Source organism: Tachypleus tridentatus, chromosome 13, assembly GCF_004210375.1.
Source record: "Tachypleus tridentatus isolate NWPU-2018 chromosome 13, ASM421037v1, whole genome shotgun sequence".
Classification (NCBI taxonomy): domain Eukaryota; kingdom Metazoa; phylum Arthropoda; class Merostomata; order Xiphosura; family Limulidae; genus Tachypleus; species Tachypleus tridentatus.
Window position 1 is genome coordinate 85,960,585 of NC_134837.1, and position 25,182 is coordinate 85,985,766.

Genomic DNA, 25,182 nt, shown 5'->3' on the forward strand with positions numbered 1-25,182 from the left:
TTGCATACAGTGCTTTAGAGAAGTTTTGTAATGTTAGTATCATGTACTTTGAGCTCACCGTTAAGTTATCAGAGGCTTTCTTGTTACTAAAAAATAACAGACTATTTTAATTTACTTTAGTTTTATTGAAATAGGTGGCGCTAAGAGAAAAACTTAGAATCCTTTAAATTTGTTATTATAAGAATAATATACTTAAAACTTAAACCTTTATTAGTGTTCATAATAATTCGAAATTAAATTGAGTAAAAATAACATTTAATAAGATAAGTAGTATTTATGATAAACAAAGATTTTAGATACCAAATATAAGAGTTAATAATACCGTACCTTGTTGTTTTATCTTTCAGGTGGGTTGTTTGAAGTTCCTGAGGAATAACTTTTACTACTGCCTGAATGCGACGGAAGTGAAAAGCTTAAATAGCTGTGTTGATAATTTTTTAATATTCACGTTACGCAAAAGCAGTAAAACGTTTAGAGAAAATGTTTGAATATAATATCGTACTTGCGAATAAACTGTTATTTATAGGCGTTTATAAATAATCTGTAGCCTTAATTCATGTAATATGATATCCATGTTTTTAATAACGATTGGATGCTAATCAGGATTTCTGTCTGCAAGTAAAAAGTATTTTAGACAATGTTTTACAGAGTAGGGGGCAGCGTGTTCGATTTGGTCACGCCTTACAGCAAGCAGACAAAAGGCGAGGGAACTATATGTTGTCGTTGAGTTGGACTGAGGAACGTATTGTGGTGGGATAAGGTAGTATATTTCTTTTGTTGGAAGTGGAAGTTCACTCCTTCTCAGAAATTAAGTAATTTATTATTTCTATGTTAGTGTTTCGCTTTTTGTCTAGTTATTATTTGTACTTTAGGTTGCAACAAGTAAAGTTTTTATAAAGAATTAATTATTTTAGTTATAAGTAACGACTAAAATACAAAGTCGGTAACAGTATCTATATCTGTTTTTAACAGTTTGTAAGTCGATGTATGAAGTTTTCTTTTTCATTTTTTTACGTTGTGAGAAATTTAAAAATGGATGTAGTAAGTGAAAGTGTATTATTGACTACGTTAACATTGGGCGACCTCTGTTTAATTAATTTCAGTGAATATCTACAGGGTGACCCGTAAGTCCCTACCCATCCATATGTCATGTGTATCCAGTGTATGTGTGTGCTGTTTCTTATTCTCGCTGCATAATATTATGCGACGCCATTTTCTGTTAGGCATTTTCTTCAACATAGCAGGGGTTATTGTTCCAAATGCCGCTGCAACACCTGTCTTCAACTTATCATTAAATATAACTTAATAACATATGGATGGGTAGAGACGTACGGGCCACCCTGTAGATACGGAGATGCCCCAAAGACTTGGCGAAAAGTCGAGTGCGAATTTTAAATATTTATGTGGAAGTTTTCAATGAGAAAATCCTGGAGCAAGAAGAGAAAATAAGTTATTAAACTTTTTCCTGTCTTACTCTTGCAGTGAATAGTTTTAAATATGTGATTTATTTAGATAAATTAAAAAATGTGTGAAAAATTGTTCAATAAAAATGTTTGATAGAAACGGCCTAAGTTTCAAGGTCAGAATGACATTGGTTCTATGACCGGTTACGCGCCTTCTTCTTTCACGTGGTTTTCAACAGCCAAGCAACGATTATGCCCTTGATCTTTTTGGTATGACTAGAGAATCAGCTTCTCTACAATACAGACTTGTAGTGTATGCATATTTTTTCGCCATATAATATGGTAATTTTCTTGTTTTGACGTAAGTTATGAGGAATATTGGCATCACCCCCAAAAACAAAAACTTTACATCAAAAATATTTTATTCCGTATAATACACAACGACAGGGTGAAAGCTTAAAGCTCAATTTTGTTTAATTTTCGAAATATATTTCAAATTTTATTCAAATATTTCAGCATATTAATCAAACAGTTTTATCTAGTTTCTTCACCATTGCTACCTTCTGCTACAGTATTGGTATTATGGTAGTTTGGATGTGAAACAATGTACATGTCTGAAGATTAATTTTTTTACACTCTGTAAATTCATTGGTTATTAATGTATACGTTAATTTATTTAACGGAACAACAAACCATACTCCGTTCTTCATTAGTATGTGCCTTTTGTGTTCTTAAAATTGCTTCCTTCGAAGAGGTTTGAAACTACGTGTATGTAGTTCAATATTTAAGTATCTTCGAATCGTTATCCGTTGCGATACTCGTGATGAACACATCAAAGTAATTCGCGAACATTGGATCCCTTGAAATCTGGGATATTTTAACTTCTTAATTTTTAAAATTACTCTCAATATACATTGCAACCATAAAGGTTGTTTTTTATTTTAATGCAACTCTATTTTAAAACAGTGCGACTATGATGTATCACTTTTAACTTACTAAAAATTAAAGTTGACTTGTAATGATTTTTGTAATGCCGTTTAATTCTAACAGATTAGATTATTGTAACGACCCGAGTTAATCGCTGTTTATAAACCTTCACGGAATTTGGTTTTGAGATAATTCAGTTCAATATTAAAAAACTAAAAAAAACGAAAGAGGTCGTTGACTGAACTACTGTATATTGTTTTAATGATGTTTGAGAAACTGAGACAATTATAAAGTTTCTGTTGGTGGATGTGACAATACCGCAGTTATCCTACGGTAAATATCTTTAAGGGTGAAGTTCAACCAACTTTGTTTTTTAATCTGTACTAGGAACTAAATCGTCGGAGCAGGATTTGTAGTAAAGTATGTGGTTTAGAATAACTGAATAATATACTGTATCTGATATATTACAAATTATTTGACATTCATTATACGATGTAAAGTTTTTTACTAAACGACCAATGGCGAACTTAAGGTTGTGCGGGCCCTACATCACAATGTAATTTTTATATAGAATAAAATTTTAATGCCCCTCCTTAAAACCATGGTTCCTGGGGCTGAGATCCCTCTAGCCCCTACTTAAATACACCACTGTGACTTACTGTAGTAAATTGAATAATGGTGAAATGAGATGTGATGTGTTAACATCAACATTCCTTTAGGCCTGAGCGCGTTGTTGTATCTGTTGGGCAGGGATGAAACTTCCCCACTCAACTATCCCGCTTCTTCCAGTAGAATTAAAACACCAGTACTCGAACTTCATTAGTTTTGTGACCATTGTTCCAATCTTAATTTATCAGTTTAGTTCGTATAAAAAGTTGCACAGAGCTTGTGTGAAGGTTCTTATTTCGATGAGCCAATCGGTCTTGCTACTTGTTAACAAGTATGTAAACATCAATGTTCAAATTTCTAGAAATTTGAGAAACTTCCTAAAGTAAAACAAGTACGAAACGTTTGTAACAATATCTGACACGTGTATACTGTTACCCCACCTCGTCTGAAATATACAGTTGTGCCTGTTTGTCACTTCACGTCGTGACCCTGTACTGACATGCATTTACGGTCACCAGTGAGTTATTCTGGTGGTAGTTTTATGGCGGTTATATTTAGAAAAAAAAAAAAGTACTAGGTTGTTAATGTGTATAGGCAGTCCAGCATTTTAATTTGGAGTTCTGTATGTACATGTAGTCAGTATTTTTGCAAAATGTTTTTAAGTTAGTAGCTCATGGTTACTAGTAGTTTTAAATATTGAAATAGAGGTTAACTTGTTTTTTGTTTGGGAAAGTTTTACTAGAGCGCGTTCGAAGGCGACGTTTTGAAAGAATGCTCTTCAATTCATTGTCTCCTTTTTTGTACAACTAGTGTTTTTCAGCGCTTAAGAACATTTAATTTAATCTTTGACATGGGCAGTTAAAAATTATCAATCTTTAATGTAAACTGCCTAAATACATGAGCTGAACGAGATGTATGAAACCAGAAAATTTAGCAAGTTGAGAGTATTTGGAAGTGTCTTACTGTTACAGTTTATATTAGTTTTCGACTAACCGGTTTTAACAACTGTGCTCCATTTTCTGAGTCATACGTGACTCGCGGGTATCTGAAATCATGTTTATGCACAAGTGACAATTATTTTTTTAATTAGACATGTAATTAAGTCTTGTACATTAAGTCAAAGGAAATTGCTTTCAACTGGTTACACACGTACGCCCACGTTTGCTGATCTAGGTGGGATGTTCGCTGAAATTTTGTCCTCCTGTAGCAGATGACGCTGGCCAGACTACACCACAAAAATCTATCCATATAGTTTCTGACCCATGTCGAGACTGCGTAGATTAAACAATATAGCCGGGTCTAATTTTATATAGAATGGCACATCTTAAACATGGACACATTACTATAGCCACGGGCTCTGGAGTGCAGGTTACTTTTGGTGACAATCGATCCAGCACTTGTCACAATACTGTCACTAATTCACTCGCATCTTGAAGCAATTCCATATTTGTTTGCTGCGTTGATATACAACGCAAGTTGTAAGTATAAATACTTGTTACTGAAGGTTTGTCAAGAAGTTTGTGAACATTGTTATAACACATCTGCATTTGTTGGTTCTGTAGGTTAAGTAATTAGTATAACACCTAGTAACTTGTGCAAAATCCTGAACATATTCAACTTTTCTGAAGACTTTCCCCAACAAAATTCGATAATTCAAGAATAATTTTCAGTAACTAAAATCTTCTATAAAGAAAGGCCAATATTTATTGCATATATTAATGAGTAGTTACTATATATACATAAGACTATTCAAAGTTCAATCGTGACAGTCGACTAGTTTTTGTACGTGATGTTCGTGACTAGTTAAAAACAGAAGTTTAGTACATGAACTTGATATGCGCTAACAAACTTACTAGTTTTTATCCAGCATATTGACAATAGGTAGTGTAACTGAGTGGCGAAGTAAAGTATTTAATTTTAACGTATTTTGAACGAAACTGCACCAAATTCTACAATGAAATACTAAGCTAAAATAGCTTGTAAGCGTTGACGACATGAACACGAGCATTCGTGTGATTGTCATTCAACAAACGTGAAATGCGTAGAAAGTTTGAGATCCTATATGCATATGTTGATCTCCAAAATGACTCGTTAGTGTAGAACATGTAAACTAAATGCTGTTCGCCTTATTTAACCTAGTTAAGCTGAAATCGGTAGTATGACAACTCGCGCCATTGTCTGTACTCAAAACCACAAGGAAGCTAAGCACGTGGATTACAGCTGTGTACAAACAGCTTGGACTTGTTCGTTTTTACATATTAAATGACGCAACTTTAAACTCAATGCCCAAAATGTGCTGTCCAGTGTGCTATATAATAGCATGAACCTATGAGTAAAAGCAAAGGAGAACAATGTCGGTTAAGATGTCTCTACAGGCAGGACGAGATACACTGAAACTAAACATACGAGAATTCGTAGAACGCAAACTATTAATCCTAGTTTGTTACTTTTGCACCAGTGGCTGGACTGCATTCCGAAGACTACTTCAGGGAATAGTCGTAAAACCCTTCTGTAATGTAATAAATCTATTCTCGACACCACTTCTGCACGAGTTCTAAAGCTTCTAAACAGTTTTAGATATGCACTTAGTTTTATCTACTATAACGTGCAGCGCTACTTAAGCGTCTTAATGTCATTGTTATTGAATAAAAGAATTATTCGAAGTATTTTAGATATAAAATGAACGTCTAATTTATATGCAAAAACGGCTCGTTTGGGCTGAGAAAACACTTTACATAGCCCACTTTTTCTCAGCCCAAACGAGCCGTTTTTGCATATAAATTTCTCAACAAGTGGGTTTCTCGTCATCACTGAAAATGAACGTCTGTTTAAATATCATAAAACATCAGGTCTTCTCTTCCCAACATGAATACTGACTAACTCTGTATTTACTTCTAAATTTCTTTATTAGATTTACTATGAAGTTACCTTCGTTAGAAACACTTCACTGTAATCTTATTGTGATGTACGTTTTGCTGGTTATTCAACCATCATTGTATAAAGGTTCGTCTGCTTATCTATCATTAGGTTCAAAAGTATCAAATCTTGCAGGAAAAGTCATCCAAGAAGGTTTATAGTGACGAATGTGGGAGGAGTCGACTAGGTAGGATGCATAATTATCGTAAATTCTGAATCGCGCCGTTAATTAACTTTTTAATTACATCGCGTGCCAGTTCCCGTTTAGTCTCTCGATAGTTCGTCTCGTGCTCTTCACATGAGAGCTCGTGACAACACGTTGGCTGAAGCGATTTCAGAGTTGATTATCCTAAACCTTTAGTAGCAGTCCAGTTATACCTGGAATTTTCTCTATGTAACAGTTTTCTGATGTAGAATGTGCGGTTGAATGTTAACTTGTGTTTTCTGCGAATGATGCTGTTTGAGAACAATTTTGATGTACCTTATGACCCTGCAGTCGCGTTAAATAGATAAGGATCTTAACGCTGTTTTCGTGCATTTTTGTAATTTTCAGATTAGTCTACGGCATTAGTATGGATCGTGGTGATGCATACACAACACTTTGGGCATATAATTAGTTTTGAGGACAGACTTGTAGAGATCCTTATGAGTAAAATTTCAATAGTGTATACGTTCGCCTCACAACCTACGTTTAATATAGAATATTTTAATACTAAAAAAATATTGAAAAAGTGAAAGTACAAAAAGCGAGTTTAACTCTTTTGAAAGTCTACACTTGTCTGAGTCAAAGTAGGGATTTCATATAATGTACGTGTACATGTGTACATTAACAAAAGAAAAATCAGTTGTGACTTTCTATCAAAGCACTTCTGTATTGAGTTCTGAACCTAGTAATCCATCCATTCTTATGTGAAATTATGGAGTGAATTTTAATATTTAATTGACAGGATTACATTTTCACTCATTACCATAGGTAAGTCGGACTTCGAAACACGCTGATTCTGTTGTGGAAACCAGCTCTCGTATAATGGTAATACTAATAAACAAACAAAACACAACCACTAGTTTTAATGTACTTTATAACAATTGGAATAGGCTTAACAGTACCTTTTTGTTTTTGCCTGAGTTTGTTTTACTTTCCTAATTCTGACTTATCCGCTTTTACGTAACCTTTCGATTAGAGCGAATCTAAAACTCGTTTTCAGTTAATTATACTCTCATTTCTACTAAATGTTCTGGATATAGTTTCGGTTCAGTATCTCCTTTGCCTGTGACAAGTTTGAACAATAATTCGAGTAGTTACGAAATACTCTATTTCACTTGTGTAACTTTTATTTTCTTTTATGTAAATAAAAGCGCGTAGTCGCGTGCTGGCAATTTGCAAGTAATCTAGGCTATTAATTTGCTCATAAAATAACTGGAGATACTTTACAGGAAATCCTCTGTAGCAATCCGCGGTATTCCTAAAGTATTTTAAACAAAGTAATTGATACTAGGTAGTTAAACTACCTAAAATACTGGTGTTTGGTATATTCGCAAGAAATATATAAAACCTGACATCTTAGGCGCGTGGCGTCGGGTTAATACCTCCTCGTATTTCTCTCCCCCCGCGGTAAAAAAAAAAAAAAAAACTCATTAATTTTCATCAATGCATTTGATCAACTTGAAGACTTTTTTTGTGGGAAGTTAATTTAGAAAATGTAGATGGCACTCTGTAGGTGGCTTGTACACTGCATAGTGTTTAGTAGAAAGTGTCGACGCCATGCTGACCAACAGAAATGGTTCGTATTTTATAGGACAAGACTTGTGTTGGTGACTCGTAGAGAACTTGGTATTATAACACTTCCCCCTTTGAGCTATAGAAAACTTTGATGCAAACTGAAACACAAGTATTGTAGATTTATTTCGTTTGGTTAGTTAATTGTTCTGTACGTTTACCACTACTGTTGGTTTGTCTCCACCATCTGCTGGTCCTATAAACCTTTTTCCAATATTTGAATGTTTTTTGCAACTGGTTAAAAAACAAACACAATGTGGAAAGTAATATTTGTTGTTACCCTAAAACTAATGTTGGAGGTACCTTTTTAATGTTAAAGCTTGCTTTTATTGTTACCCGTAACAGTGCACATTCAGAACTTGTTTTCCTCTACAGCGGACAACTGTCGGAAAACCAGCAGTTAACTAGGGAGGAGTGTCTCCTTTATCTAACCTCCGTCTTGTAATTTTTCTACGAATCTGTTGCTCGTAGCTTACCAGCTGTCCTTCCAGAATGAAATAACTGAACGTTTGTCTAATAGACCTCAGTTACTCACCATTAAAACGTGGTAGTTCCATATTCTAGGTTTTATGGCCGAAAGCCGTATGGTCGTATGTAAAATGTTTTTTTTTTTTTAAATAAACTCTCTAAAGCGACTCATTACTTACCCAATTGTAAAACAACGAATTTAGTAGTATCAAATTGATTTGTTAAACGTGAATTTGTTTTGGGAATTAACTTCTAATAAATGAGCCATACTTCATTAGCGAAGTATACTCAGCAAGAGTTGACGTCGAGTGCTGCTGACTAATTTTTCCCTCTTAAAAAAATAGACGGATAACACGATTGTCCTCGAGCACCATTACGCGAATATTGTTAAAAGAAGCTGCTTCTAGAACCACTTTCCAACAAATTGAGTAATGTGACTCGCTGCACATTCACAGCCGTAGAATTTTTTGACTTCTACTTAGCGATTATGAGGGGGGGGGGATTTTCGACATCAGCCCTTAACTACTAGTCCGTTACATATGATCCCAAGTCCTTTGGTGAGTTAGCGTTAAGCTAAATCCTGGATCTGTTATCCGCAGTGGGCAGAGCGCATATAGCCCACTTTGTGCGTTAAGGCAACCTGCCCATAGGAAAATAGGTTGGGTACTTAAGTTACTGGAAGTCTTTAAAGAATGACATCTGTACGACTTCCACAAAAGACCCTCGTAATTAAAAGCCAAGTATTAACCTGTAGTTGCTTTCTTAATCAATGTTTTCTCGGCCTGCTTGTTTGGTAAGAATAGGTTGAATTGACTGCAACATGGCACTGATTCTGCACAACGCCGATACGCAACTAAGGAAAATATCGAGTGCATTCACTCGAAGCATTCTCAGTACAACCATCGTTCTTATTGTTTGCGGATCCATGTTAGCCAGTGACGTACTTGATTTTGCTGCCTCAGGCTCACTCGGAAGTGTCGTTCCCGCGCCATCATGTACCGGACATAGGCATGACCATAAGCTGTCAAGGAAAATAAATCGGGACAACTGGGTAGAGAAAAATGTAATCTCAAGAAGGACTGCTGGAAGAGAAGGCTAGTGAATTTAAGTTTTAACAGCCGCATCTATTTTTATCTACATTTTTACTACAGCTTTTGAGCTGTTTTATCTACCTGGGCTTACTCGACTTGTGCAGAAATTCGCGAAGAATAAAGTGCAAGTTTTCATATTCTTGAGATTTAAATGAATCTTAAAACCAGCACGTTATTTAGTGATGAACTGTAGTTTTTGCCGAGATAACTGTCGTCAGTCGAGTTTAACTTCTGATATTCCATACCTTTTTGTTTCCTTGTTCAATTCTTTAACTTCGGCACGTGTTTTGATTTCAGTTAATTAAAAAAAAAAAAAGACTCTTTACCAATGTCGGGTTATCTTTGTCAAACTTCTAAATATTGCTTAAAATGTTAACCAGCTGCAAGTTACCAATGTTTGAGGTTAAAGTAAATAGCTCTACATACTGTCTAACGGGTAGTTCTCATCTGACCTACCAGTTGTGACTAGACTGTCGTATTTGTCTCGGTAAACATATAAAATAACTAAGTGGAGTTTTGTTTCATTTCTTGGTAAACTCTGCAGATGTTTTGTAGACTCATTTCGGTACAGTCTTCTAACGAATAATTACGCATCTGGATTTCGCAATCAACATTGAAAACTGACTTGCAATTTTGAAAGATGAAGGAAAGTTTTAATTCCGTTAGATATTGATATCTGGTTCTCAAACACTAACTTAAGACTAGTTAGTTCTGTATTTTGTGTTGCGAGTGTTAAATCTAGTTTTAACTCTTGGTGCGTCTTCAACCCTGTTAATCTGTAATGTCTTCTACAGTTTCAGATATAGCATTTCGTCCATATTTTTTGTTCCTTACCACTTAAACTTAATGTTATCTTTAATTGGTTCCACAGATCTTTCACATTCCAAAATTTTCAATTTCCTGTCACGTTATTTTAACACTTCGTTTTTCCTCTTATTTTCCATTCCAGTGATCTCTAACAATTAACTTCGAATCATCAAATCTTTTAATTTTACTTGCCATAAAATTAGTGGAACTGACAGTCGGGACAAAAATCTTCATAGGAAGGAAAGGCGTTTGATACTTGGGTCTCCTTTTAATTTTGTACTGTATCATATGTAGTCTGTGTGTGTGTGTGCTCGTAAATTACGTGACACCATGATTTAGATAATGCCTTGTCACTTCAACATGAAGCCGGAACTATTTCCGTTTTTTAGTTTTGGGCGGAAGAGTACAACGGAAATAAGTCGCTTGAGCGGAAGTAAACAGTTGTGTTGGTCTGTCCTAAGTCTTGGACTCCAGAAGTTGTTTGACTTTACCAATAATTTATATTGACGGAAAATTTTCTTCTGTGAATGTATATTGATTTCACTATCTTTAACATTAGAGTAAAATAATAAACACTACGAATGCTTCACAAGCTACTTAAACTGCACGAAAAACCTTCTGCAACAAATTGGTTGTGAAGCTTCAGCAATTGCACGAAACGATTGTGAGGGTGATAAACTTGTGTGCAAAATGTTGCATCTTTTTATATTTCCCAGTTTTAATTTCTGTATTGTTCTTTAGATACAGAAGTGCTCGCTGAATGAAAGCAATTGAATGACACTAAGACGCATCTAATTACCTTAGATCTAGCATAACCAGGCGGGGTTTCAGTAATCCCTTTTTCAGGTGCTGGCTCATAGCAGTCGGAAGTGACTTCAACTTAGTTACGAATGTCATACATCGCAGGACTCTGCTATAAACTACAGGTTATTAATTAACGGGTGTTTATTAAACTCGTTGAAGAGCTAATGTCCAGTGGCATTTTTATTCCGTTACTCTTTACCCTAAAAAAAAGTGATCCGCAGTTTATAGACGTTGTTGAATATCAAATCTTATTCAACTTAATAGCTTCTGGGTGAGGATTTTATATTCTCTATAGACTGTCAAAATCAAGGACAATTGGGGCAGATGGCTTTTGGTAAGCATTGCACGAAATGCAACAAAATCCCTTTGTTGCAAAAAGTTTTTCGTGCAGTTTTTAAGTAGTTTGTGAAGTATTCGTAGTGTTAATTATTTTGCTCTACTGTATGTGAAAATAAAATCAATATACAGTTATGAACAATGTTAAAGTATTTTTGTTTTTCTTTCCAGTCTAAACGCGTACTTGAAGCTGGTATAAGAGTATCTAACATCTGTTAGGCGCTTTAAGTTAGTTTTTTTTTGTTTGTTTTAATTTCCTCCTTTTGACACTAGTTATCACTGAATAATCTCTGAAACACTTTCAGAAACTAATACAGGAATATCCGCGTTCGAATAGTAAGTGATATTTCACTGGGATTTTTAGTAATGAAACTTGCATACTGTCAAACTGTTTGATCCTCGGTTCATTCTTTCAAACCTACTCTCTTATGACATTACAAATTTCAAAATTAGTTTATTTTAATTTAAGCTACATTGGTGATATCTGTATCCTTATATCTGTAGTCTGGCGGGATGGCGGAGAACGATCATCTTGTGAAAAACAACTCGAACGTCCCGTATAAACTAACCAACTGCAACCAATTTCTAATTGCTATTTATTTCATTCGGCTATGTATTGTGTATTTGACTGCCGTTTCTGTAGGGGTCTCCACTACATAAGATATCTCGTGTGAAATGTAAATGAAGGTTATCTTTTATGCTAATAATCCCGTTCCAGATCCGGCTAAACCACTTATCGTACGCAGACTAGTATAGTAAACTGTCAGAGGGACGCTCATGAAAGCAAACCAGAAACACTTGTGTATGTGTTGACTGTTTCGTTATGTACTACCATCAGATGCCAATATTTATACTACGAATTTGTAGACAATTTCAAAGAAATGTTCTGTTACTCTGTACACGTGATCCTAATATACTACCACAAGGGGACGATTAAACAGTTTATCTAATTGAAAGTTGAGAATGTCCCTTAAATCTGAACACGAAAAGCCCACATACATGCAAACAGAAACATGATGTACTATTCCCAATGTTTAGTACGTAGTTGTAGCAAATAACTTCTGTATAGTAAAATCGTGTTCATTGAGAGAAACTAGTATTGTGGCCTACAAGGAGTGGTCACGCTTTAGTTGATCATTGGGGGTGCTGAATAAGTGTTTTTGTTGCGATTTGTAATATGGGTCACAAGTTTAAATACCTCAAGTTGACTAATCCCTAGGAAAAACAATTCTTGAAGCTTTAAAATGCCTCACCTCGGTTCAACCCCCGCAACCCCATTTTAGACAATGTTAGCTTGGTTTAGTTTTTGAAATTATAAATTTCGTCAGCTAGTTTAAACATTGCATACCTAAACATGTTCATTTATAGGTTACTTTTGCTGAATTATAATAGTTTCGTAACTGACGCACAATTCCAGTTTTCTGCGATTATTGAATCGAACTTCCTAAACTAAGCTTCTAAGTCTAAGCATTTGAAGAGTAATTATCCTTCTAAAAGGGGATAGGTATTTATCCTATATTCTGTTAGTGTAAGTACTACTACTACTTACTTTTGGATTCCGTGGCACAAACAAGACTTTAACCAAGGTTTAAGTTAAATTTGTAAGTATTGTTTGGAGTTTTTCTTACCTTCCTATTGTAAGCACTTGGCTGACAATATTTAAATATTTCTTCGTGCTTTATTCACGTACCTAAAACCACCCTATATGTTAAAATGTTGAGCACACGCGCAAATGTAAGATCAAATTCATTATTTCAAGGTTTTGGTCTCATACCACCATCAGCTTTCATCAGAGTAAATTTTTATAAAATGAGGGGGCCTGAAGAACGACCGTTTTCCACTTGATTTTTTAACACTGTGTACTTAATTTTCGTATATTTTAGGAAGGTTTAGATTCAAGTAATTTCCACTTCATTCATGTTTTAATCTTAACTGTTGTGTCGGAAGCAAGTCACTGCAGTTTCCAAAATATTTTAAGATTAAACTGATCTATTATCTTAGTACCTCGAGGTATTTTTTCGCCTGTTTTCAAATTGGGAATTTCATTACATATAAATATTTGTGTAAATCTTAGCTCTCATCTTAAGACAACCAAAAATTAGTGATGAAACTTAACATCTTCAAACCTCACTGTACAAAGAACGATTTTCAGAGATTTGACTGGATGCGTGTATTAACTCCACAGAAGCTATAGTGTCTAAAGATGTTCTTTATCTTCGAATAATCTTTTTCGTTTTCTCAGTTATCAAATTAAATGCTTTACATCATTAAAGTTGTTAAAGAAACTTCCTATTTGACATGGCCAGGTGGGTTAAGTCGTTCGACTCGTAATCCGAGGGTTGCGGGTTCGAATCCACTTCGCACCAAACATGCTCGCCCTTTCAGCTGTGGGGGCGTTATGTGACGGTTAATCCCACTTCGTTGGTAAAAGTAGCCCAAAGAATTTACTCAAAATATATGCCAGTGTTGATTGTTTTTAACATCTTTATTCAATTTAAAACCCTCGAAATTCAAACAAGGAAATATTTAACCATATATTTAAATTTCAACTTTATACTCCTATTTTTAATAAGTTACTCTTTTTAAATCTTAATTGATCTAGAACTTAATACAAGTTATTACTTTTAGAAATCTCTCGTCGTAAGAAATTTTGTGGACGAAAATGGTTGTTAGTCTACTTAAACCTTGTAAAGTACTAAAACTTGCATTATTTCTAGGAACTAACATTTTAATAGGTTTTTTCTAGAAAACATAAAAGGACTTATTTTAGTCATTGAATAATCTAAAGGTTGCGCAACATTTACCGGAAAACGTTATTATATTAATTCCTTAAGCCTACCGCGACTTCCTAACCTAATTTTCTTGTCTACTGCACACATTTCTAGTAATAAATTGCTTGTATAATAAAATTTGCTACTGTTAAGGTTGGGAATGTCTTCATTCAATCGATAATATTTATTGGAAGTTAATATTCTAGACGGTTGATCATATCATTAATATGCATTTTTTTTCTCTTAAACCATTAGTTTTTATGAATTTGTCCAATTAACTTTTTTTCGTGCAAACACATCAAATTCCTTTATGCAAGGGTCCCAAGGACACATCATTGGTAGGTTATAGCCCTCGGCTAATGACACTGCATGGTTACGTCAGAGAGCAAGATAATAGTTTTAACGTAGGCCACGCTTCTCACAATTCAGAAAGATGAGACTAAAAAATGGGATAAAAAAAATCTCTTATGAACACCAATACGGAATGTCTTTATTAAACAAGTGATAATATAAGGGAGGTGGGATGAGCGTGTGAAAATTTTTGAAAATGTTAATTTCTACTGGACTTCAGATGCCAGGTCCTACAAAAGAAATGCATTCGCAAGGGTTAAACTTGTCCCAAAACTGTTACGCAAAAACTATAGTGAGTTACCGATTCACTGGATGTATTTTGTAAATATTTTGTAGAATTAAGCTTCTTGGAACTAAATACGTGAAAAAGGCGTTAAATGAATCAACAGTTCATACCTATATAATGAATAAAACCATACAGCCTCACCGTGTTGTGTCCAAATTCCAATTACTGATCTGCATATTTATAAAGTTTCAACGAATCTCTAGAGAGCTGTTTACTAACTAGCGTTTTCTTCCACTATAATAGTTATACGCTATTTATGTTGCTCCTTTTATATGTATAAAATTTATAAATCCAAATATGAATTTTTAGTAGTAATCGAACAAAGGATTAATTTAATTTATTTCGACGCTTTTGACGGCAAATACATGAATCCTAATGTATGTTGATATAATCAAAAGTCTAAGAAATATGGGTTAAATTTAGTTTCTAAAGGATAAAATCTGGTCACATGTAAATTTCCTTGTCATAATGCCACTGTTGAATATCAAACAGGTATGCACGCTCTGCTAATCTGTTTTAGAAATATCGCCGTTTTTAAACGTAACCTCGTAATTAACTTGGGTAAGAAATTTACTTCGAACTTAACATTCAGTTCTTAACTGTCTTCAGTTTTATTTTTTTGCCATCAACTTTTTAAACTGGAATTAGTGTTGTAAATTCTTAATGAAATCCAACTTGTCAAAGGTGTTTAATGTCATGCCATTTATGATGTCCTATAAAACATAGCAATGCTTCAAGAATTCAATATGTTCGAAAAAGTGCTATTTTTCAAAGATGGTGTTCTTGAAACCGGTGTTATTCAGTTGTTAAATGCGTCGGTTGTAACTGATTCAAATAAATTAAGCAATTAAAATTTTCTGAAAGATGCTTAATAAACAAAGCCCAGTTATTAAACTGCTTTACAGATACGAATGAAATGTAAATAGTATATGCTTCTACCGATTTTTCCATCAGCACCAAGTGGCATGAACGTTTATATAAGGCCTAAATTTGTATAAATGTGAGACGCTATGATTATTAATTGAAAAACAACTTACAATTTCAGCATGACTTGACGGTTAACCAAACTAAAATTGAATATTTTACTTGTGAAATAAATTACTGGTACCAAGCTCGTTTTAATTTTAATTTTTTACTATAATTACCTTTAGATTTTTCTGTTGAGTTCGATCGATAGCCATGTCTAGCCCAAAAAAGGAAGATCTCCCAACTGTTCCCTCAGCCATGAAGGACGAACTTGCTAATTTTGATTCTGCAAAAATGAAACACGCACATACAGTAGAGAAGAAAGTACTCCCCTCTAATGAAGGTGAGTTTTAGTAACTTGTATTTAGAAAAATCTTAATGGTTGTTCTGGATGAGCGTAGGTCATCCCGTCATAATCGTCTAGATGGTTACTGATATTTCGAAAAAAACTATGCATATATAAATGGTTTTTTGCTATGCTCGACCAATTGAGGAAAGTATCAAACATGTTTTTGGTAAGGAAAAGGCTTAAAAACTTAGACTAAGGAAGTGTGTATTTGTGGCTAGGTTTGAAATGGTAACTTTGGTTGCGACATAACGGCTATTAGAATGACTTCAAGTATAGACTTTTTTAGCTTGTAGCTCCATAATCTGACCAGTTTATGTAATTACAATTGTAGATTCAAGAGGTCAAACCCTCTTTAGTGGTTTTTATCATGCCCAAGATATCGTAGATTAATTTATTGTTATTCTGCCTAAAAGGACTTCACATTGAGGGTAGGCTGGTAGACCATATGTACATTGAATCGGATATGTGTGCCTTGCGTTTGGTATTGCTGGTTCACAAAAATGTTGTCTTGTAGATTAATTTACTCTAATTCTGGTTAAAAGAACTTAGCACCGTTGCTACTGAGGTTCCCCATTTCTTTAATCTCGGATGAAATGATTGCCGTTAGTGATATCGTTAACAATCTTTTGAATGTTAGAAACTGAAATGCCATTGGATATTTAAGAGTGAAAGTTTTGAAGTCAATACTCAAAATGAAATTGTAAATAGTTTGCACAATAAAACTGAAGATTAACAATCGAGGAACTTTAATTCAGGCGTAATGGTTTCAAATATTACGTAGTTAACGTGTTATTGTTAGTAATAATAAATATAAATAGCCCATAAACTATAACTACTTTCGAGGGAAAATCTTAGGTTGGATGTATACTAAACTGAATTAAATTCTAAGTACGATTGACTTTAAATTAGATTTTACTGAAACTTAAACCCTATAGACAATTTAAATTTCGATTTTAATTATTACCTTAAAAATAAAAAGGAATAGTTTAATACATGGAAACGAGTGAGGGGGGGGATATCCTATCAGTAACTTAAGCACCATTTTACAGAACTTAAAGCTATGTGAACTTGTTATATAAGCTTGATTTGATTATTCTTGGTAACTTGAACTTCTGAGGATTCTGCTATTTGAAATCAAGCGTTAATTTAAACTAACTAAATGTCGCAATTGTAATCGCACGTAGGCTACTCCTTCTGAAGTGTCAGCATTTGGAGCTCTGGCATTTCAAACCAACGTTTCGGAACTGGCTTAACTATAATTCGTAATCTTTTAACAAGATACATTCTACAAACATTTATAAATTGTTAGGAATATCTTTTGTAAAAGGATGTGATTATTAAACGTAAATAATAAACTACATGGTAATGTGAGCCTTCAGCAGGCGTCTCCTAACGGTTGTCAATTTTCAGTCAAGTACTTGTGTTAACTTAACCCGACTGTTTAGAATGTTAATAAAGTAGGAACGTATTCAGTTTTGACAAGCACTATTAGAAACCCGCGCTTATTTTTGTCAAGCTTGTGGCCAGGGATTTCCTCTGATTTAAATGTTAAATTTTCTAGCCAATAGTTTTTCTGCTTGGGTATAATGTAATAACTTTAGAAATAGTCAATAACTAAAGTGTTTTGAAAATATGCTTAAAACATTTAAAGAATTGCGGAAAATAACAATACACTTTTTTAATATCTGCGTTAGTATAGCTTTAGTTTTTGTAGTAAGTTTACATTGTCCAGTTTACGTTACCCTAGTGGTTAAGAAAACCTTGTGTAGGGTATAGATCCAACAGAAGATTCACTGTAATGTTTATCTGTGGCCCGGTAAACACCATTGATACAAGTCAAATCTCATATTACATATACATTGTATTTATTTGTGTTAACTTTTAGATTGCTGGAAAATTAACTTTCATAGGACAGTAACTGAAATCTTCAATGATTATAAAGAGCTGTGTATAGTCTAACTGTGCACTTTGCTAGATGAATCTTTACAGTTGAGCAGGCACTACTGAGTTTGAATTTAAGTGATTATTGGATGCCTTTTAATGTTTGACTTGTGTGGGGTAATGTTTCATGGTGGCAGCGTGGCTTAATGTGGAATGTTCAAGTTTTAATTCAGTAAGTTAGGGTTAAAAAGTAATGCTATATGTAGAATTAGGCATATCGTTACTTTGATTAAACTGGAACTAGCAGCCGATGAAATAAAACGTTTTCATGTGTTATGAAATAAACTCGATAAAGGGTGTAAAGAACTTTAAATACGAAGTTATAACAGGCTAAAATACTGAGTCCTACCAAAATTAGTTTTGTACGAATATGCAACGTTAAACAATTACTTTCTATAAACAATTAGTACACTTTAGCATTGCTTTATTTTTTGTTAGAAACTTCAAACGTGAGATCCCAGCCAAATCGACTAGATTCTCTAGAATATTATAAAGGAACAGATTTTCTTAACGCTGAAATTTAATGAGTCTTAAAATCCTAACTTGTGCTCTACTCGACAAAGAGAGCATAGCCTGATACTCAATGTTTATGTTGACATTCAACAGGACAGGGTGCGTCAAAATTTGATTTAACTGGTAGAACAGTAACATTTCGGCCAACACTCAGTAATAATAAAACCTTCCGAAGGTTGAAAATGTAGTCCACCAGTTGTACTGCGACTGATTTAGTTTTTGCTGAACAGGCTGTAGGGGAATTGTTTTAATGCTAATTGGTTTATTAGCAGCAATTTTACCATTGTTACTGCAGCTTTAAATTGCAGGTTACCCTCATTAAATACTTAAAGCATGTTGGTATCAGTAATTGGAAAATTAGCTTCTCATCGTAAGTATACGAGAATGGCTAGGCTGCTATTCTTTACTGATTTTTTCCAAAAGAACTTGTGCGTAACTATATAAAATGGTCAATCGTAGTATGTAAGTACTAGCTCTTACACTTCCAGTTAAGTTTTTTGTCTCAAGTAAGATAAACTTCATTTGTTATATTTTATCTTTAGTTGCTACTTCAGTTGAATTTAACCGTGAAAAAGTTTTAATAGCAGTATCAGAACTTTTGCGAAGAGTTTTAGGTACAATGGTTGTATAGTCGGTAGGAATATCTGTATTAAACACGACGAAATTGCATTAATATGGCTGTAATTTCAACAATTCTATTTGGGTTGCTTGTTTTTCTAAGCCCCACTTCTATTGCTCTTTGTAACTATTTCAACTTAACGTCTTGTTTACTTTGCGCCATAACACCACACCAACTAACTTGTTTACTTTCTTGGTACCAAGCGTGTATGTGTGTATTGATGTAACGTACCTTTATGATATGATGTACATTCATCTGTAATTAGTATTAAGTGCATTTTAGTCGTTAGCTTAATATGCTATTTATCACAGCAGGAAGTTTGACAGTTTGTCTATGTATTCATAAATACTATTCTTATTTGCATCTTCCGTATAGTTGTACAAACAACGTACACTTGTTTGCCGAATGAATATATAAATTGGTTTAAGTAGGTAGTTTTTCTCACTTTAATTTCGGGTATCAAACGAGATAAAATTTACCAGAAACTGGTTACGGGTGTTTTACATTTTAATTGAAATATTGTAAGTCTAACAGAACATATCGTGCTTCCTACAAAAGGTATGATTAAACAAACGAATATTTTAATTAATGAAATACTGCAGAAATAATAGCAAGATTTTTAATTAATGAAATACTGCAGAAATAATAGCAAGATTTTGTGCCTGATATTAATTCTAGTGACTTTTGTTCGCGTTGAATTAACTTCGCCTTTTTGCATACTAAATTAATCCATTTTAACACTGAAATACAAAATATTTTATTGTAGAGGCGGAACTGTTATTAAAAGTAGTAACTCGTATCCCATAACTAGGACAGTGACGTATTAGTAAACCTATGCAAGTCGCAAACCTGGTTGTAATGTTTTGTCTAACTTTCTTAACTAGCAAGGTTTTGACTAAATTTTCTTTTGAGCAGAAATTAAACAAGAGAAGGAACAACAGCAGCTTTTGCAAGGCATCAAATCCTATGATCCCTCTAAGCTCAGACACGCAGAGACGCAGGAAAAAAACGAACTTCCCACTAAGGAAAGTAAGTAGTATTCTAAAATAATCAGGAAGTTAATCTTAACCACGTACTAATCTTACAAAATTGTACTGTTGATTGTTTTTAATTCTGTATTTAACGAATTTGACAAAACACTTTCTTAGTCATTGGATGTTAAGATGTTTAATTTACAAAGCCTTTATAATTCAAACAATTTTAATAAATTCTTCACGTAAGTTTTTTGCTCTGAAAACTATTTATAAAACTTAAGGAATAAATTAAACATTTCAAACCAGTTTAAAATTGAAGTTGTGATGTCTTGATGCCAGTTGAATGTATCGAGTATATTTTGTATCCATGATTGGTTTATCAGTGAAAACATTTACTCTAAATTTGAATTAAGCTGTGTTTCAGCGAGGAATACCCAAGTTGTTTGGAAATATTAAAGTATCTATTTCCAATACATAACCTGTGGTTTAATTTACTTATGAAATGCTAAATGTATGATAAAACTAAACTGGCTCTGTAATTTGACATCTAACCTGTGACAGTTTACATACATTTGACTCAAGTTGTAAAACTTAATTATTTTGATGAAATAATTCTTTATTCCACTGAAGGTACAATGAAATATTTACACCAATTTTGTTTACCCCATTTCAGCTATTGCCCTAGAAAAAGGTGCAGCCTGAGAAATTCCCTGCTTTCTGATTGGTGTTCAAGTTATTACATCAGTGTTTTGTGCATGCTATGTGTTGTTCAGTCATAACTTAAAGCTTTTGTGGTGCTGACAAGTCCTAACAAGTTTTTTTTTTTTTGTTTAAACAAAAAGGTTTTCTTAGTTACCAAACCAAAATTAATTTTTCTGGATAGATTTCTTACCAAATGTGGTTGTCATTTAGTTGTTCTCATTTAGTGTGATAACCTTAAAAAATTAAAGTAACTCGGCACACATTCAAATTTTTAATTACTTTGCAATAGTCTGTTTACTGGTAGAATTTTGTGAATTGGTGAGAAATCTGTTGTAAAATAAGTGTAATTTTAATATTAGAGAATCACTTTTTTATGCATTAAGTTATTACACTAAACATTAAGGATTATAATCGTATTTCTACTTCTAATCTTGTAGGGTAAACTGCAATTGAGCTCAATAGAATGTTTTTGCAAATGTCCTCTTGTATGTCTTGAACATCATATTCTTTATGTAAAGCTGTTCCAGTTCAAACACAAGTGGAAACCATTCCTTCAGTGTTTTTTGTAAGCCACTGGTCTTAATTTCACATTACTAACACTAGTTATGTCACTAAGTCACAATTATAATTGCTTGATTTTGAAGGTACTTATTTGATGTTTAATTTTTGTACATTCTTGTGCTTTCAATAAATTGCTCACATCAATCCTGACTTGATTATCTTGTGCAGTGATTTACCAGAACATTTTTAAGGTTCTAACAGTTTGCTTCCAACAATCAGTCATCTAGTTTGTCTGCTTGTTTTTACATCCACAAGTTAAAAGCATAATGTTAATGTGATTCATTGGATAACTTCATTTCAAAAATATGTGGTCCAAGAAGAATAAAATTTAACTTTTTGTCTTACAGTTAAGGAACAAGTAATTTTAAATATTGTATGCAAGTTGTTCATTTCTTAGGTTTGTTATTATGGGCAATGGTTTCATTTTCTTATTTAAAACTTTTAAATATTTACGCTTTTTTAGGCTTCATTCATTAAATTGCAATATTTTCTGCATTTTTGTGTAATGGGTACTTTAACACCAACTATCCAGTGCATCCAGAATAAATACTATAGGTGTTTAATACCCTTGTAAATTGCCAGGTTGCTTTCCATTTAGTGAATGCATTTTAAATTTGAATTGGTGATTTATGCACTTTGAATTTCATGAAAGCGCTCCATATTTGTTTAGATATTTTCCTGACCTGCATACCTAGGTCAATTATTTCAAGTCTTAAATTTCTTCTGCAGCTTATCTACTGTGCAATTTAATCTGAAGTCATAGAATCACTCGAGTTTAATTTGTGAACAAGTTAAGGTTATCCATTTTATTTTTTATAAACTATTAAGAATTTGTAATCTTCATAATTTGACTTAGTGTAAAAAAAAAACTTCATAGTAAAATGTCCTCATTACAACTTCATTGTGTTTATCAGCTTCTAACACAAGTACATTTTATCACTCACTATTTATGAAAGTGACAGACATCATTCTATAATGAAATGGTACTTGTCATAAGGCACATGGTTACACATGCATTGGGGTTTGTAATGGTTAAGAACAAAATGTTAAATTGGAAATTCTTTAATGGTTAGAAATTTGTAAATCAGCATATTTGGAAAAATGTTCTTCTGACCTCTATGAAGCTGGAAAACATTTGAGGATATTTACTACCATAAATACAGGTTATATTTTATTAACAGTTAATCACTTCAAAGTACTGAAAGTGCAAGTGTTACCTTCTCTTAAATAAGAAGGAAGGGATGTCATTTCTAAGAACGAAAGAACTTTGTAGGATGTGAACTTTACCAAATGTGAAGGTAAGAAAATGCAAATTGAGTAAATTCTGATAAACTTGTACATCTACATATTGGTGTCTTGATACTTTTCAAGTTAAGATGAACTTTTTGAAATACATCAATGTAATTGTTGCATATTGTATACCAGTAATCTTACACAAGTTTCTATTGCAGATGAAATAAAATTAGTAAAGTTGCACTACAATCACTAGTAATAAGAGTAACTTGCACTTAATTTTAAGTTACATGTTCATTGTAATGTAACATGTATAAAGCAGTATTTAATTTCTTTTCAATACTTTTTAGTACAAATAACCTTGGTGTTAAGGTTCTATTATGATAGATGCTTAACAATACAAGGAGTTGAATTCGAGTGAACAAAAATTATGGGAGTTTGTGTACAGTAGAATATTGAATGTCTAATAGGTTGTCACAAGGTGTAAGAACTTTTCTAAAATTTAAACACAATAAAACAACTGCAATAGGTGAGAGTAAACTTGAGTGACCAAAACTGACATGCCACTCGCAATAAAAGAATGTTGAATTCATCTGATGTGGGTTGTCAGTTTTAGTATCTTAAACAGTAGACCAATGTAGCAGAAACTGGTAGTCTTAATACTATAGGTATACTGCAAGAAGCAGGTCTTGGGAATTGTTTGCTAAACCAAAAACTAAATTGCAACACTTTTGATTGGGATTTCAGAGAAAACTTAATGCAGGTACAACACCAATCTCAAACAATGCGTTTTTCAGTTTTGTCCTCGTGGGACACAGCATACAATTAATATCAGTACCAACATTTAAATTTCAAATAGTCTTAAAAACAGATATCTAGGACTTCTAATAAAGGTTCTGATATGCAAGCCACCAAAAAACATTAGCTGAGAAATGATCCATGGTTGACAATTATCATTGTATGCACTCGTCTTCAAATGTTTGTTGGTCAACATCACCCACTGCCAACTCTTGGGCTATTCTGATTGAATATTGAGATTGACTTGCATTTTAATGCTCTTACAGCTGAACTATGTTCAATGATGGAAATCGATAAAAAGTGTGCATTATTTAGATTTTCGAGTTTGTTAGAGCTGAGAAGATGAAACAAGAGTTGATGCACGTGTAAAAGAGGCCACATGTGTTTCAACTTCACAGAATTAATTCCTGTATGGCATAATCTTCTTTTACGTTGTAGACCGCTTTTTAGTTTGTTAAAATGTGTTTCGACGATTGACTTCATTGTTATTCATCCTACAATATAGGTCGACAAATGTTAGATTCACTATTTCCATGAATGAATTTACTCCATGGTGAAACGTTGACGGTACCGAAATTTTTGATCTAACAGGTTATCCCACGAGTAGTGTCCGAAAATTTATTACAGAAAGTGGATCATCCATTTGTCTTTGTAAAAGGCTTTAATGACTCAAATGTGTAGTAGGACGTGTATAAAAATGCTCGGACAAATAAAAGAAACTAACTCAACTGCACTTTTTCAGATCATTAATCAAATAAACCTTTATGAAGATGGATGTGTCTGAGGAGCACATTAGGCATATAATTCGTTATGAATTTTAAAAAGGCAATAGTGCAGCAGAAACAACATGAAACATTCAAGATGTTTACGGTATGAAAGAAAATATTGGAGATGGTTTCAAAAGTTCAGATTAGGTGACCACAGCTTAAGTGATGCGCCATGTTCAGGTTGTCCTGTTGAGTTTAATGATGACTTGGTGCTGGCTGCACTTGAGAAAGATTGTGCTGTAATAGTTGAAAAACTAGCACAGAAACTTAATTCAACTCATTCAACAGTTCACCGCCATCTGCAACAGCTTGGAAGTGTCAAAACGTGGGAAATAGGTTCTCCATGATTTGACAAAAGCCAACCTTAGAGCAACTCTCGTGAACGTAACTCACCTTTTCTGAACAGTTTAGTGTCTGGAGATGAAAAATGGATGTTTTATAAAAATGTTATACGCTACAGACAATGGCTCATCGCAGGTAAACCAAAATGGACCTCCACACTAGGAAAGTCTTAAGCGTTTGGTTGCTGCCACTCAACGTAACGATTACGTCAGACTTCTATTGTCAACAGTTAGAGCGCTTGAATGTTGCACTGAAAGAAAAGAGACCTGCTTTGATCAATCGTAAAAATGTTGTGTTACACCAGGATAATGCATGGTCCCATCTGCGAAGATTGAAGAGTTACTGGAAAAAATGTACAAATTCTTCTTATTCTTCAGACCTTGCTCCCATCTGACTATCATCTATTCCGAAGTTTGCAGAAATATCTTGATGGAAAAGAGCTTGGAACACATGAAAATGTCTCGACATTTTTTTTCCTCCAAACCCCAAGAATTTTATAGAAGTAGCATTCAGAAGCTTGTGAATCGTTGACAGGAAGTAATTAATAATGGTTTGTTTTGTTTTTCGAATTTCGCGCAAAGCTACTCGAGGGCTATCTGCGCTAGCTGTCTCTAATTTTGCAGTGCTAGACTAGAGGGAAGGCAGCTAGTCATCACCCACCGCCAACTCTTGGGCTACTCTTTTACCAACGAATAGTGGGATTGACCGTCATATTATAACGCCCCCACGGCTGAAAGGGGGAGCATGTCTGGTACGACCGGGATTCGAACCCACGACCTTCAGATTAAGAGTCGAACGCCTTAGCTCATCTGGCCATGTCGGGCCAAAAATAATGGAACATACATTACTGGTTAACTAACATTAAATGTGT

The 25,182-nt window shown here is 33.8% G+C and overlaps 1 protein-coding gene across 6 annotated transcripts; it reads left to right on the forward strand.

The window, feature by feature from the left end:
• The first annotated feature begins 631 nt into the window (after window positions 1-631).
• On the forward strand, window positions 632-21,321 carry LOC143239430 (uncharacterized). Of its 6 annotated transcripts, XM_076480468.1 has the most exons (5): window positions 732-760; window positions 5,967-6,042; window positions 15,698-15,855; window positions 19,850-19,963; window positions 20,582-21,321. In XM_076480468.1, the coding sequence occupies exons 3-5, from the start codon at window positions 15,726-15,728 to the stop codon at window positions 20,608-20,610; spliced, it is 273 nt and encodes a 90-aa protein (XP_076336583.1). In that variant the 5' UTR covers window positions 732-760; window positions 5,967-6,042; window positions 15,698-15,725; the 3' UTR covers window positions 20,611-21,321. The 6 variants fall into 6 exon arrangements, with proteins under 6 accessions (XP_076336580.1, XP_076336582.1, XP_076336581.1 ...); XM_076480465.1 differs by lacking the exon at window positions 5,967-6,042 and having other exon boundaries at window positions 632-760; XM_076480467.1 differs by lacking the exon at window positions 5,967-6,042 and having other exon boundaries at window positions 672-808.
• The last annotated feature ends 3,861 nt before the right edge of the window (window positions 21,322-25,182 follow it).